Raw genomic sequence first — 12,337 nt, 5'->3', positions numbered from 1 at the left:
TCCCTTTAACAAAGATTATTTTTATGTGTCCATGACGGTGGGAACTATTGATGTTGGTGCAATCTTGATGCAGAAAGTGGGTAAGTGCTACAAGCTAGTTTATTTTGATAGCAGAGTGATTAGCCCAGGGAAAAGATCATATATGGATGTTGAGCAGTGGGCGACCTTGGTCTTTGCCTGCCATAAGTTCAAAGTGCATTTGATTATTTGAAAGTTTTATGTACTTGTTGACGGGCGAGCGTCAACGACATGCATTATGATTCCATTGGTGTGTACACATATGTGTATGCATATATTTTTTGTATTTATGGGCTCCACAGTGGGTTCCAAGTTGTACATTGATGATTAGATAAGCCTAGATACCTACAGCATGTTATACAATTTTTTGGCTGGCCGCCCATTTTTAAAAGCCCTTGTATATAAGTCAATTCACAAAATGTGAAAGGGCATTCTTAGAGAAGAGAGTGTGAGGGAGTGTGGAGAAGAAGAAGAGGAGTGGCTATGGATCTTGGATCTTCCACATCATATGTAGTAGTCATTGGGATTAATGGAAGCTAAGTTCTCTCTACTTTCTCTTGTCTTTCAAGCTTATGTTTGTTAATGGTGTATGATTAGTGTGTTAATGGTGTATGATTAGTGTATGACAAGTTTTCCCTCTTGTTTGAGCATTCTTGCTTCACATGTGTGCTAGATTAGAGTGTGTGTGTACGTGGCCTGCATACATTTCTCTCAATAGGCTTCTTTGTGTATGCTTAATGTGTGATTAGAGTGTGTACTTGAGATTAGAGAAAAGGGATACACCATTGTCTGCATGATTAGAGAGTTAGAGTGTAGATTGAGAGTGTGTGTGCATAGATCTTGCTTCATCAGCTTTCCCTCTTCTCCTCTCTTGCTTTACCCCTCTTCCTAGAGTCCTCATTCCGTCACATTAGGTGCATACATGCCTCCATGCACTAGCCGGGTTCCGACCCACCGGATTGACATTATGTCGGTGGGTTGTGCGCTGTGCTATGACCACCAATAGTGCTCATCTCTAACAATTTGTTGCATGAAGTGATGCTTCATCTCCAGCTACGGAGAAGGATAAGAAAATGGGTACTTGAGTTGGAAGAGTTTGAACTCGAGTTCAAGATTTATCACATGAGTAGATCACATTTGGTGAACGTTTTGCTGAACAAGGAAGCGGACCTGCCCATCTATTCAATAGTGGTGAAAGAAGATGCTACACAGAATCGGACTTGAAGGAAGATTTTACCATGTGGTTTGATGGTGCTTATAGGAGTTGTGCAGAAAGCAGGAGGAGGTGATCATTCAGGATCCCCAAGGTACGGTAATTTTCTCAAGGGCCTATGGTTTGGAAAGTGTCCACACAAATAATGACCACCAACATTGGCGTCGTTGCCGGGGATCGAGCACCTACGCTAGAGGATCACCCGTGTGATGGTTTGAGTTTTTAATTTTCATTAGGATTAGGTATTGGTGATGGTGAATAACTGATTTGTGATGAGATTTTGTTAAAAAATTTGTTTGTAATTTTCATGTTTTCTCTTCATTTTCACTAATTGATCACTAATTCACTACTAATCCGCTAACAATTGGAGTGTTTTACATGTTTATGTGCCTAATTAGAGGCTTTTGCATCACTCTCACGGGTTGAAATTTCATAAATTTTGCATGATTTGAGTGATTAGAAAGTGTGTAACTATGTGTGATTTATGCTAATTTTGATGTCTAATTACTCACTAATCTTGTGTGTTTTTGGTGCTACACATGAATGAATCTCTAATTGGATGTTTTGCCTACATGATTATGTGTTTGTTTTGAAAAAAAATGATGCTACACATGATGCTTTGTGATTGGTGCTTGTAGGTGGAGATGCGGTGAAGCGGTTGCCTACACATACACGTGTGTAATCGTCAATTGGAGTGGAAAAATCGACACGATTCTTGTTGTAATGTGAGTGCATTAACCTACTTTAAAATTTGAAATTAAAAGCAGGTTTGAGAATTGATTAGGTGTACTTAATGGGTGCAAATCTATGTGCACTAGTGTATGCCAACGTGAGGGAAAATGTGTACAAACTAGTGCTTGTTTTTTTGGCAATTTTGATACTAATGTGTTTGATAAAAAACCATTGATTGATTATGGTCATTATGTTGATATGGTTTATGGTTTTCGATTGCCAGTTTTGCACCAAACTGCTGTCCAAATTTTGGTAGAATTGTGTGTGATTAATTGGTGCATTTTAGACTTAATTGTGCTTGTGTATACACACATAATTAAACTAATTGCAAGTGGAAAATTGGAGTGTTTATGATTGTATGGTGATGTTTGATTAGTGGTAAACAAGTGTATGCGTATAAATTTTCTAATTGAACCACCAATTGCGCTAATGTTTGGGCCAAAAATGGACAAAAAAGAGGTTAAAACGGGTCTTGGTTTGATTGATAATTGATGTGTTAAACACACACACACACACATACACAAACATACACCCCTCTTCATTTTTCTTACTTTCTCTCTCTCGGATTCACACACACACACACACATCCAAAACAAAAAACAAAAAAAAAACGTACACACAAAACCGGCCCCCCTTTAAATATTCCTTGATTTTCTCTTTGTTTCTTTCACTCACATACACACCATACACACACACACACAAAACATCCCCCACTTAAATATTCTTTGACTTTCTCTCTTTGTCTCTTTCCCTTAATCATTCCTTGACTTTCTCTCAATGAATCTTTCCATTAATCACTCCTTGATTTTCTCATTTTGTCTCTTTGCCCTCTTTCACTCACCCACACAAAAGATCTCCATTAGACACTCCCTTTATTTTCTCTTTTTGTCTCTTTCTCTCACTCGAATTAACACACACACGCGCACGTGTGCCAAAAAAAAAAACTTACAAAAAAAAGAGGAAAAAATGGAAAAAAAATGAAAAAATGATTTTTTTTCTCTTTCTTTCTTTGCTTCTCACACATATTCCACACGCATCACACACCTCATATACTCGACACTCGCGCGCATGTACACACGATTAGACACATTTAGAGTAGATACGTCCGAGAGTTAGGTTTTGCCAGATTTGAGTCCGATTATACGCATAAACCTCGATATAGTCCAGATTTTGATTTTAGTTTACATTCGACGAGTTGAGGAGGTTTAGAGGTCTATCACACGCCGAGAGCGCACATATGATGGCCATAACCACTTCGTGCTCTGAGTACACATTGCTCACACTTGTAGGCGAGCACAAAGGCCGGCCCTTTTACATGGACACATATGGACATTTCTTTGTCCAGTGCCGCACCTTCTTTGGCCCCACACAGACCCTCCAGGTGGTGCGAGTCCTTCCCGACGACACGCGGGATGGCACATTTAGAGATGACTATCGCGCCACGTATGTGGTCGACCATTTGATTAGGCTAGAGGAGATAGAGATAGTACACGCATATGATTGCCTTGAGGCCTTTGACCATCCCATGCAGGTAACATTACAGTGGGTAGGTCCTCGAGTGATCTATATAGATAGTGCTCAACGCATATATCGATTAGAGTGTCGCACTTCTATTAGACTCCTATCCACGGATGTTGTGACACTAGTTGGCGAGCCTAAAGACAGATTCTACATGAGCACCATAGGCATTGAGCTTTACTTTTTGACTTGTGGATTGCCGTACGATCCTCGACCGACCCAGCGCCCTACTTCGAGTAGGAGTGCCTCACCTCCTTTAGACACAGTGCCACCACCCACATCACTCAGGAAACCACCGCCAGGATTCTCCTCACCTAGACTTGATTTTCCGCCAAGCGTTTCGAGCTATCACGAGTCTAGAGCAATGTACACGGCGATTGCTAGCACTTTGTGTACCACTCAGAGTGAGCCACAGATAGAGACCCAGAGCCTTCGAGACACGTACTTTAGAGAGTCTCAACCTCGATACCTTGAAACTTCTAGAGACCCATGCCAACCTTTGATGACATAGATTAGAGAGCATACGAGAGAGTCTATGACGACCACATCACCCCAGTTGAGAGCACCAGAGGTAGGGCCCGGTAGATCACCCATTGTAGATATGAGTGCCCCTAGACCACTGACCCCCACCCTTCAGACACTGTCCGAGACTAGAGAGACTAGGGATAGCATGAGAGATATAGACGGTCAGATCTTGCATATAGTAGGCCGATCTCCACGAGGGGTTGCATATTATGTTGACACTTATGATCAACCCTTTGTGAGGCTAGTCACCCCGCAACACATGATGTCTACACCTAGGCAGATTGTGAGAGCCTACCCAACACAGGCGGATAGAGCAGTTTTTATTGATGAGCTCGGAGAGCAGTTATCTCTTGATTGAGACCCTTGATTTTGATGACATTGAACGAGCACACCCAGATGATAGCCTAGACAAACAGACACATCCTAGGCTAGTGGAGCTTCAGAGAGTTGAGCAGACCGTTGTCGAGAAATTTGTGGTCTTGCCAGGAAAGCACCGGGCTTATGGCTGTGAGAGTTTGTGAGAGAACTCAACAAAAACTATATGAAGGAGTTAAACCATAGATGCCATGAAGACTAGGGTTTGGAAAGAAGTTCAACCAAAGAAGACTCACTCTTTCTCTCTTGCATTCACACACACAAAGGAAGAACGCAAAAGAGAATGTCAAAACAATACGAAGATGAAAACATCAAAGCTATGGTCATAGCGTATCATGGGTAATATGAAAAGGTTAATGGATGAGTTAATGGCATTCAATCTTGGCTGACCAAATAGGCTACGAATTGTTCTTTGGAATTGTAGTTTTGTGCTTACCATAATATATATATTTTGTCTAGTGATTGGGATTAATTGTGTGTACAAATCCTCTTGGTTCATAGCAAGATAACTACGCTTACATCAAAAGAGAAATTATATTCTATGAGAGGTAGTATGATGGGATCTGGCGATAGAAGTATTTCATTGAGCCTTTCAGGGCCGAAGAGAAACACTATACGTTGTTGAAAGTGTATTTTACGGCTAATCCATACGTTAATTCTAATAGATCGTACAGAGTGAAAGCGATAGAAATGATCATCATGTGGGTTATTCATCTAGGATAGTATGTGAGAAATGTAGATATGAGAGAAGTGAAGAGATGAGAAGTTTCCCTCCCAAGCCCTATTCTTGCCCTAAGCAATAAGGATACTGCGGGGAGAGATGTACCTGTAGCAAAGAGAACCTAGAGAGGATGAATTACTAAGAATGAGAGAGATAGGTTTGGTTAAGGAGATGAGATTAAATACATATATATATGTTGGATTAGAGATGAAAATGAAAACAACAAGAAATCAAGAAAACATCAATGTAGAACACATCTTACTTGAAACCCTTCGGCACCATTATTGATGGGAGAGAGAAGAAGAGTGGATAATTCCACTTTGATTGATACACCAAGTGCAAGACCTTCTTTGATTAGAGTTGATCTTCCAAGGTTAGCTTGTTGCAAGAATGGCTAGTCTCCCTCTAGGAGAAAGTGTAGGCTTGGGCTTATGTTAATGGCTAAGTACAATTAGGCATTACTACTCACTCCTTCGAGAATTCCTCTCATCAATGGCTTGAATGCTTGAGTTCCTTCCAAGGAAGAAGAGGTCCCCTTTTATAGGTGAAGGGAACCCACAAGGGTTTACACAAGAAGAGAGGAGCCAGTGTGAACAGGAATTGGAAAAGTTGGAAATGAGCTGTCCCTGCATGATGTGGGCAGACTGGGGTCCAGTATTTTGATCATATCTCCTCAACCGTAGCTCCAAATAAAAAAATAAAAATATGGGCAGAAACTTCAGCTCATTAGCTACGATTTTCATTTTAAAATCATTCTCCAATTTGGATTGGAACCTTGTGTAAAAAATTCATCAAAATAGGATCCATTTATGGCAGCAAAAGTCTTCATGTGGTCTCCTTAGCCTTGACTTTCATTTAATTCCCAAGGACACCTCATGCCATATGAAAGCATGACATTTCTCCTTGACAAAGTTTTGTAACCATGCTTGCAATAATGCATTAAAATAAGTGTATTTTTGAAATCATGCCACCTAGTGTCCCACTAGGATTTGATTCTCTCATAGTAGCTATTTAAAAAGAAATATAAGAAAAGTATAAAAAATACATAGAATATATATATATATTGGAGTTTACCCTAGATATAGGATCTAGCTAGGGTGTGAGATGATAATGAAATAGTAGAAATAAAGAATCAATGCTTTTTGCCCCAAGTTAAAGAGGCGGAGCTATTGACACTTTTTCCATAGTATTTTTTGATGGTAAAGTGAGAATACATTACTCTTGAGATAAATAATAAGATGAGATAGAAAGCCTATTTTTATACTTACATATGCATATGTACATTATAGGAAATATAATTATGTATCTAAAAAGTTACAAGATAACTCTTGTAGCATGTGTTCCCACTATGTACATGTCACAGCATGACACCGTGACCTATCTAGATGAACTTGTTCGTAGGTACAGATGCCTGACAAGTGGTGGATCCGGAGATCCTTCAGCCCGCCTTCTTGCATATTTGATAGGAGATCCACGTGAGCGAGTTTATAGGGATGTCGATCATGCAGTATATGTTTTGACTATAGGTCTACCCTACTCCCTCGACTTAATTAGACTTGATGATTTATGTTTACCCACGACGACCACGCTAGCTCCACAACTACCGAGAGCTTCGAGTCCTCGAGAGACACCACTAGAGAGATCACCTCCTAGGCTTCTTTTGTCACGTCGTATTCTACCACCTTGGGAGATGCCAGATGAGGATGATACTGTGCCACGAGAGATAGCTCTAGCACCTAGCCTGCCACCACAGGTAGAGCCCCTGAGACTAGAGCCCAGTCAGAGTATTATTAGGGAGCCTACACCACCTACCACACTTATCCATGAGACTTCCAGCACACAACGAGAGATCTCACAGAGTCATAGAGTGAGTGACTCCGATGGCTTTGTTATAGATGAGACCACTCCACAGAGTCATAGAGTGAGTGACTCCGATGGCTTTGTTATAGATAAGATTCTAGCTACCCTTGAGCATCCTTGTTTAGATCTGCCGACCTCACAGAGGCCCTTAGAGATAGCTGTCGAGCTAGAGCCATCTACAAGAGTAGATCCCCCTATGAGAGAAGATGCAGAGCCGACAACATCGCTATCCCACTCTTTTAGCTTGCATAGCGGTGTCATAGCTTGTGAGTCACAGAAAGAGAAGCCACCACATATAGATGTTTCCCTAGTGCCATCTACGAGTGCCGATTCACGATCAGATCACCCGATTGAGCGGAGACCAGCCACGAGCCGTACTTTTCTAGATCAAGTTCCTAGAGACCACATTACTGACACCACAGAGATAGAGGTTACACCACAGATACATGGACGTACACGGACTAGAGTGAACTCTACTGACACCCTATGTAGGGATATGATAGAGCCTGCTAGACTTGTTTGGAGACCACGTACACAGGCATCTCAGCCATGTGTAGAGCCTTCTCTAGGAAGAGGCTCTATGAGGATGAGTAGTTCCACTGCGGAGCGACACACGATAGATCAGGCACGTAGCTCTCCACGTAGAGCTTCTAGGAAAACCCAACATGTATTTGTTCCCTGTGTGACGAGATACATGCTAGATTGCTACCTTGTGATGAAACGATCATATTTCTAAAGAGCCATATGATCGACGACGGACTTTCACATGGTTGGCTCACATCTAGACGGTCACTTGAGGCACATGATTACTTTGAGGGACAAAGACATGTTTGGGTACCTAGGCCACGAGAGGTAGCACACCCAGCGCATACAAGATCATACCCTAGAGCGAGACCTCCATGAGCCAGATGTCGAGAGATGAGACTACCCCTATAGAGGTCGGTACATTCACAGCATATAGTATGTCCTAGAGCTAGATGCACACGTAGACACGCTAGGAGAGCTCAGACTGACATCCCTACGAGAGCGCGAGCATTGCATATTTGGCTACTGAAGAGCCTTCCACAGACTATTCTAGTAGAGGCTGATGTCCACCCTACGACCATTCCTTGTGCTGTTGAGCAGACTTTACATATGGAGCTAGGTGTTAGCCAGCCCTTGACTATTAGAGATCGATCTAAGAGATTGCAGATCATGCTTCATGGTGAGAGCTCTCTCTTGACTCCTAGTTGCATGAGATTTGAGATGATATGTGCACTAGATTTATGTACATATACCAGAGGCACTTTTTTCCCTTTTGGGTTTTTTCCCTCTGGATATCCAGGTTTTAGACCTTATCTTAGATGTTTTATTTTATTATTCTGTTACTTTTGATATTTTATCTTGCTGCTGACATACCTCTTGGAGGTACAGTGCTTTTGTTGATCTTTTGATGCAGCATGTAGACAGACATTAGCTTGCCCATGGAGATTGGACGACCATGTAGACATGATGTATCTCTAGACACGAGGAGCTTCCATGACATCGACCTCTTCATCGAGCCCATGCACAGGTACACTCCTTCCTATGCTATATGGTTTTGTACATTTATATTTGTTGATTGTGGCTTCTTCTTGGTTTGATTAAGTGCATTCAATTATGTTTTGTTATTTGCCATTAAAGATGTATAAACTTGTCCTTTCTTTAGTTAATTGACTTAGAGTTTAGTTTTATTGATGAGTCTTGAGGTTAGGAGGCCGTGACTTTAGGTTAACTCATTTACTTGACTACTAGTCCTAGTTGGTAAAATTATTTGAGTGTTTGAAACCTTAGGAGTGTTTTAAGCATAGAGAGGCTTTTTCACCCAAACAACAAAGAAAACTAGTGAAAATACAAAAGAAATAGAAGAAAAACAAAAGTGCCACAAGTGTAAAAGCTTAAGCTGGAAGAGAAATCCTAGATTTGATTTGGTGCTTCATGCAGATGTATTGCCTATGGTACTAGAGTCCTAGAGGTTCCCAGTGTGGGTGCTTTTCTTTGAGAAGCAAAAATCCCTGGGTATACAAATAAGCACACACGTCAAATGATTTTGCAAAATGTAAAAAATAACAAATGAAAAGCAAGAAAAATAAAATGAGAAAGACTTCCATTGAGCTTCAAGTAAAACAAATTCAAGCTTTTGTTTCGAGTTGTGAGAGTTAGTTAGCTAATCTATGACATATATAATTAGGGAATCTTGCATTGGGATAAATTTACTAACTTAGCTAGTACTAGAGTAAATGTTTTAACCCTTAGTCGTAGCTAACTAATTGATAGACTCATTCATAAGCCCAAAACTCTTGATTAATTAATTTCAGCACAAGTGCAATTTATTTTTTCTTAATGGCAGTGTAACATTTCATAATTCTTTGCATTTACTCATTACTGCATGTGCTTTGCCTTTTCCTTATGCCTTATCACCATATATTTGAGCTTGCTACCTCATCCACCTTTTTATTTTGGTAGGTACATTCTTTCTCAAGCATCTACCACGACATGGCTTTGTCAGGGACGACAAAGCTTCGGAAGGGGAGAGTGTTGACGGGCGAGCGTCAACGACATGCATTATGCTTCCATTGGTGTGTACACATATGTGTATGCATATATTTTTTGTATTTACGGGCTCCACGGTGGGTTCCAAGTTATACATTGATGATTAGATGAGCCTAGATACCTGCAGCATGTTATACAATTTCTTGGCCGGCCGCCCATTTTTAAAAGCCCTTGTATATAAGTCAATTCACAAGATGTGAAAGGGCATTCTTAGAGAAGAGAGTGTGAGGGAGTGTGGAGAAGAAGAAGAGGAGTGGTTATGGATCTTGGATCTTCCACATCATATGTAGTATTCATTGGGATTAATGGAAGCTAAGTTCTCTCTACTTTATCTTGTCTTTCAAGCTTATGTGTGTTAATGGTGTATGATTAGTGTTAATCTTCTCTTCTCTCTCAAGTTTTCCCTCTTGTTTGAGCATTCTTGCTTCACATGTGTGCTAGATTAGAGTGTGTGTACGTGGGCTGCATACATTTCTCTCAGTAGGCTTCTTTGTGTATGCTTAATGTGTGATTAGAGTGTGTGCTTGACATAAGAGCAAATGGATACACCATTGTCTCCATGATTAGAGAGTTAGAGTGTAGATTGAGAGTGTGTGTGTATAGATATTGCTTCATCGGCTTTCCCTCTTCTCCTCTCTTGCTTTACCCCTCTTCCTAGAGTCCTCATCCGTCACATTAGGTGCATCCATGCCTCCATGCACTAGCCGGGTTCCGATCCACCGGATTGACATTATGTCGATGGGTTGTGCGCTATGCTATGATGACCAATAGTGCTCATCTCTAACAATTTGTTGCATGAAGTGGTGCTTCATCTCCAGCCACGGAGAAGGATAAGAAAATGGGTACTTGAGTTGCAAGAGTTCGAATTCGAGTTCAAGATTTATCACATGAGTAGATCACATTTGGTGAACGTTTTGCTGAGCAAGGAAGCGGACCTGCCCATCTATTCAATAGTGGTGAAAGAAGATGCTACAGAGAATCGGACTTGAAGGAAGATTTTACCATGTGGTTTGATGGTGCTTATAGGAGAGTTGTGCAGAAAGCAGGAAGAGGTGATTATTCAGGATCCCCAAGGTACGGTAATTTTCTCAAGGGCCTGTGGTTTGGAAGATGTCCACACAAATAATGTAGCGGAGTAGCTGACACTTCACTTGGGGCTCAAGAAATGTGTGGAGTTTGGCATTTCTAGGTTGGTGGTTAGGGTGATTCTCTTCTAGTTATAAAGTAGCTTTTGGGTCAATGGAAAATAAAAAGGGATTCTCTCAAGAATTGGTTTTTTTTCATAAAAAAACTATTGCAATTTTTTGAATAATTGCAGTTCAAACATATTAGAAGAGATTAGAATCAAGAAGCAAATCGATTGGCTAGCAATCAATCGAGTGTAGACTGAAGTGTTGAGTTTGTATGTGGCACCAACTACATATAAGAGCTATTTAGGAAATTTGAGACTTATTCAAGTCCCAAATTTTTTTATTGCTTATAAGAAAAAGATGTTTCACTCTAAGTTTCCATTGCATGTTCTTGCATATTTTTAAAAAGGTATTAAGGCTTAACATTTATTGGAAGAATGAAAACACCTTCTAATGTCTAATCATCTTCTTGCCACGATGTTCTCTTTTTCTTGCAGTTTTGTGTTGATTGATTGCAAAGAGCTTTCAACATGAGTTTGAAACAAATATAAGAGATAGTGACCATAAGCAGTATCATAAGTTTGTAAATAAAGGTCAATAAAAACTTAAAACTTAGGTCAGGTTTCATGTTCTAGCTCAACAGGAAGGGTAAATTTTACCTAAGACTAAAACAAATGATGAGAATCAATTCTATGAAGTTTCATGAAATTGAAGATATAAGATTTTTATTAAGCTCTTGCTTAAAATATCCTTTAGACATTTGTTTTCTTTTTAATCCAACATGGTGTTTGTATTTTTAAAGTGAAAAGGCATAGCCTACTATCGAACAAATGTCACATCCAAAGACAAACTCCACACAAGATTGTTGTCATGAAATCCTCAAAGGAAAATAAGGTTTAACATGTAACATGAGGCACAAACTTAAAGTTGAGCCTAGCTACCCTTTCTAGGTAAAAGAAGCATGGGGTTCTAGTTGCTACTTCAGAGGATAAGGCTATAAGATCTTTTCGAGAAAACTGCACGCATTTACTATGAGGTAGTCTTTGAGGTAAATTGTGAGCATCTATCTCAAAAATTAGAACTCAACCACCTTTTGGGTGCGACGTGTCCATTACCAAGAGGCTCCCATTGATATACACACTTGAGCCTAAGTTCATCCCTTAATCTACGTAGTAGAGGCTTGTGAGCATTTATCTAAGAGGCTCAAACTTAACATTTGGGTGAGTTGTGGCCACCACAGAGACGCCACGTCAAAGGTAGAAGTTTGAGGCTATATATCTCAGAGGAGGATAACATTTGAGCCTCTGCCCCTCAAAATGGATGTTAAGCTCTAGCCTCTGAGGTAGAGGCTCGAACTTCTACCTCAAGGGTTGCCTCTTGGAAACGAGCATGTTCTGTGCATTTACTTGAGAGGCTCAAAATAAACATTTGGGGTGAGATGTGGCCACCACAAAGAGGCCACCTCAAAACTAGAGGCTCGATCTTAACTATATCTCAAAGGAGGATATCATTTGAGCCTCTATCCCTCAAAATAGATGCTAAGCTCTAGCCTTTGAGGTAGATGCTTGAACTTAAACTCGAGCCTCTTCCCAAAGGAGGATACTATTTGAGAGTCTATTCCTCAAAATAGACTTAACGCTCTAGCCTATGAGGTCAAGGCTCGAACTTGAGTTC

The 12,337-nt window shown here is 40.4% G+C and overlaps 1 protein-coding gene and 1 pseudogene across 2 annotated transcripts; both read left to right on the top strand.

Moving 5' to 3' along the window:
- The first annotated feature begins 3,023 nt into the window (after window positions 1-3,023).
- On the top strand, window positions 3,024-5,668 carry LOC147420194 (uncharacterized; annotated as a pseudogene).
- A 132-nt stretch (window positions 5,669-5,800) lies between these two features.
- On the top strand, window positions 5,801-9,818 carry LOC147420193 (uncharacterized). 2 transcript variants are annotated; one of them, XM_086504377.1, is made up of 3 exons: window positions 5,801-7,492; window positions 8,412-8,514; window positions 9,447-9,818. In XM_086504377.1, exons 1-3 carry the CDS (start codon window positions 6,373-6,375, stop codon window positions 9,520-9,522), a joined length of 1,299 nt encoding a protein of 432 aa, XP_086360503.1. In that variant the 5' UTR covers window positions 5,801-6,372; the 3' UTR covers window positions 9,523-9,818. The 2 variants fall into 2 exon arrangements, 1 of the variants encoding a protein (XP_086360503.1); XR_015186966.1 differs by having other exon boundaries at window positions 5,801-8,514.
- Window positions 9,819-12,337: the final 2,519 nt, after the last annotated feature.

The sequence above is a fragment of the Adiantum capillus-veneris genome, chromosome 28 (genome assembly GCF_014529385.1).
Source record: "Adiantum capillus-veneris isolate H3 chromosome 28, ASM1452938v2, whole genome shotgun sequence".
Classification (NCBI taxonomy): Eukaryota; Viridiplantae; Streptophyta; class Polypodiopsida; order Polypodiales; family Pteridaceae; genus Adiantum; species Adiantum capillus-veneris.
Note: the sequence above shows the minus strand (reverse complement) of the source record. Positions and strands in the feature narration are given on the sequence as shown.

Coding starts and splice junctions, on each gene's coding strand:
- LOC147420193 (XM_086504377.1), top strand. CDS start 6,373: ATGCATATGTACATTATAGGAAATATAATTATGTATCTAAAAAGTTAC. Junction 7,493..8,411: donor TAGACTTGTTTGGAGACCAC/GTACACAGGCAT, acceptor GCATGTAGACAG/ACATTAGCTTGCCCATGGAG. Junction 8,515..9,446: donor TTCATCGAGCCCATGCACAG/GTACACTCCTTC, acceptor TTATTTTGGTAG/GTACATTCTTTCTCAAGCAT.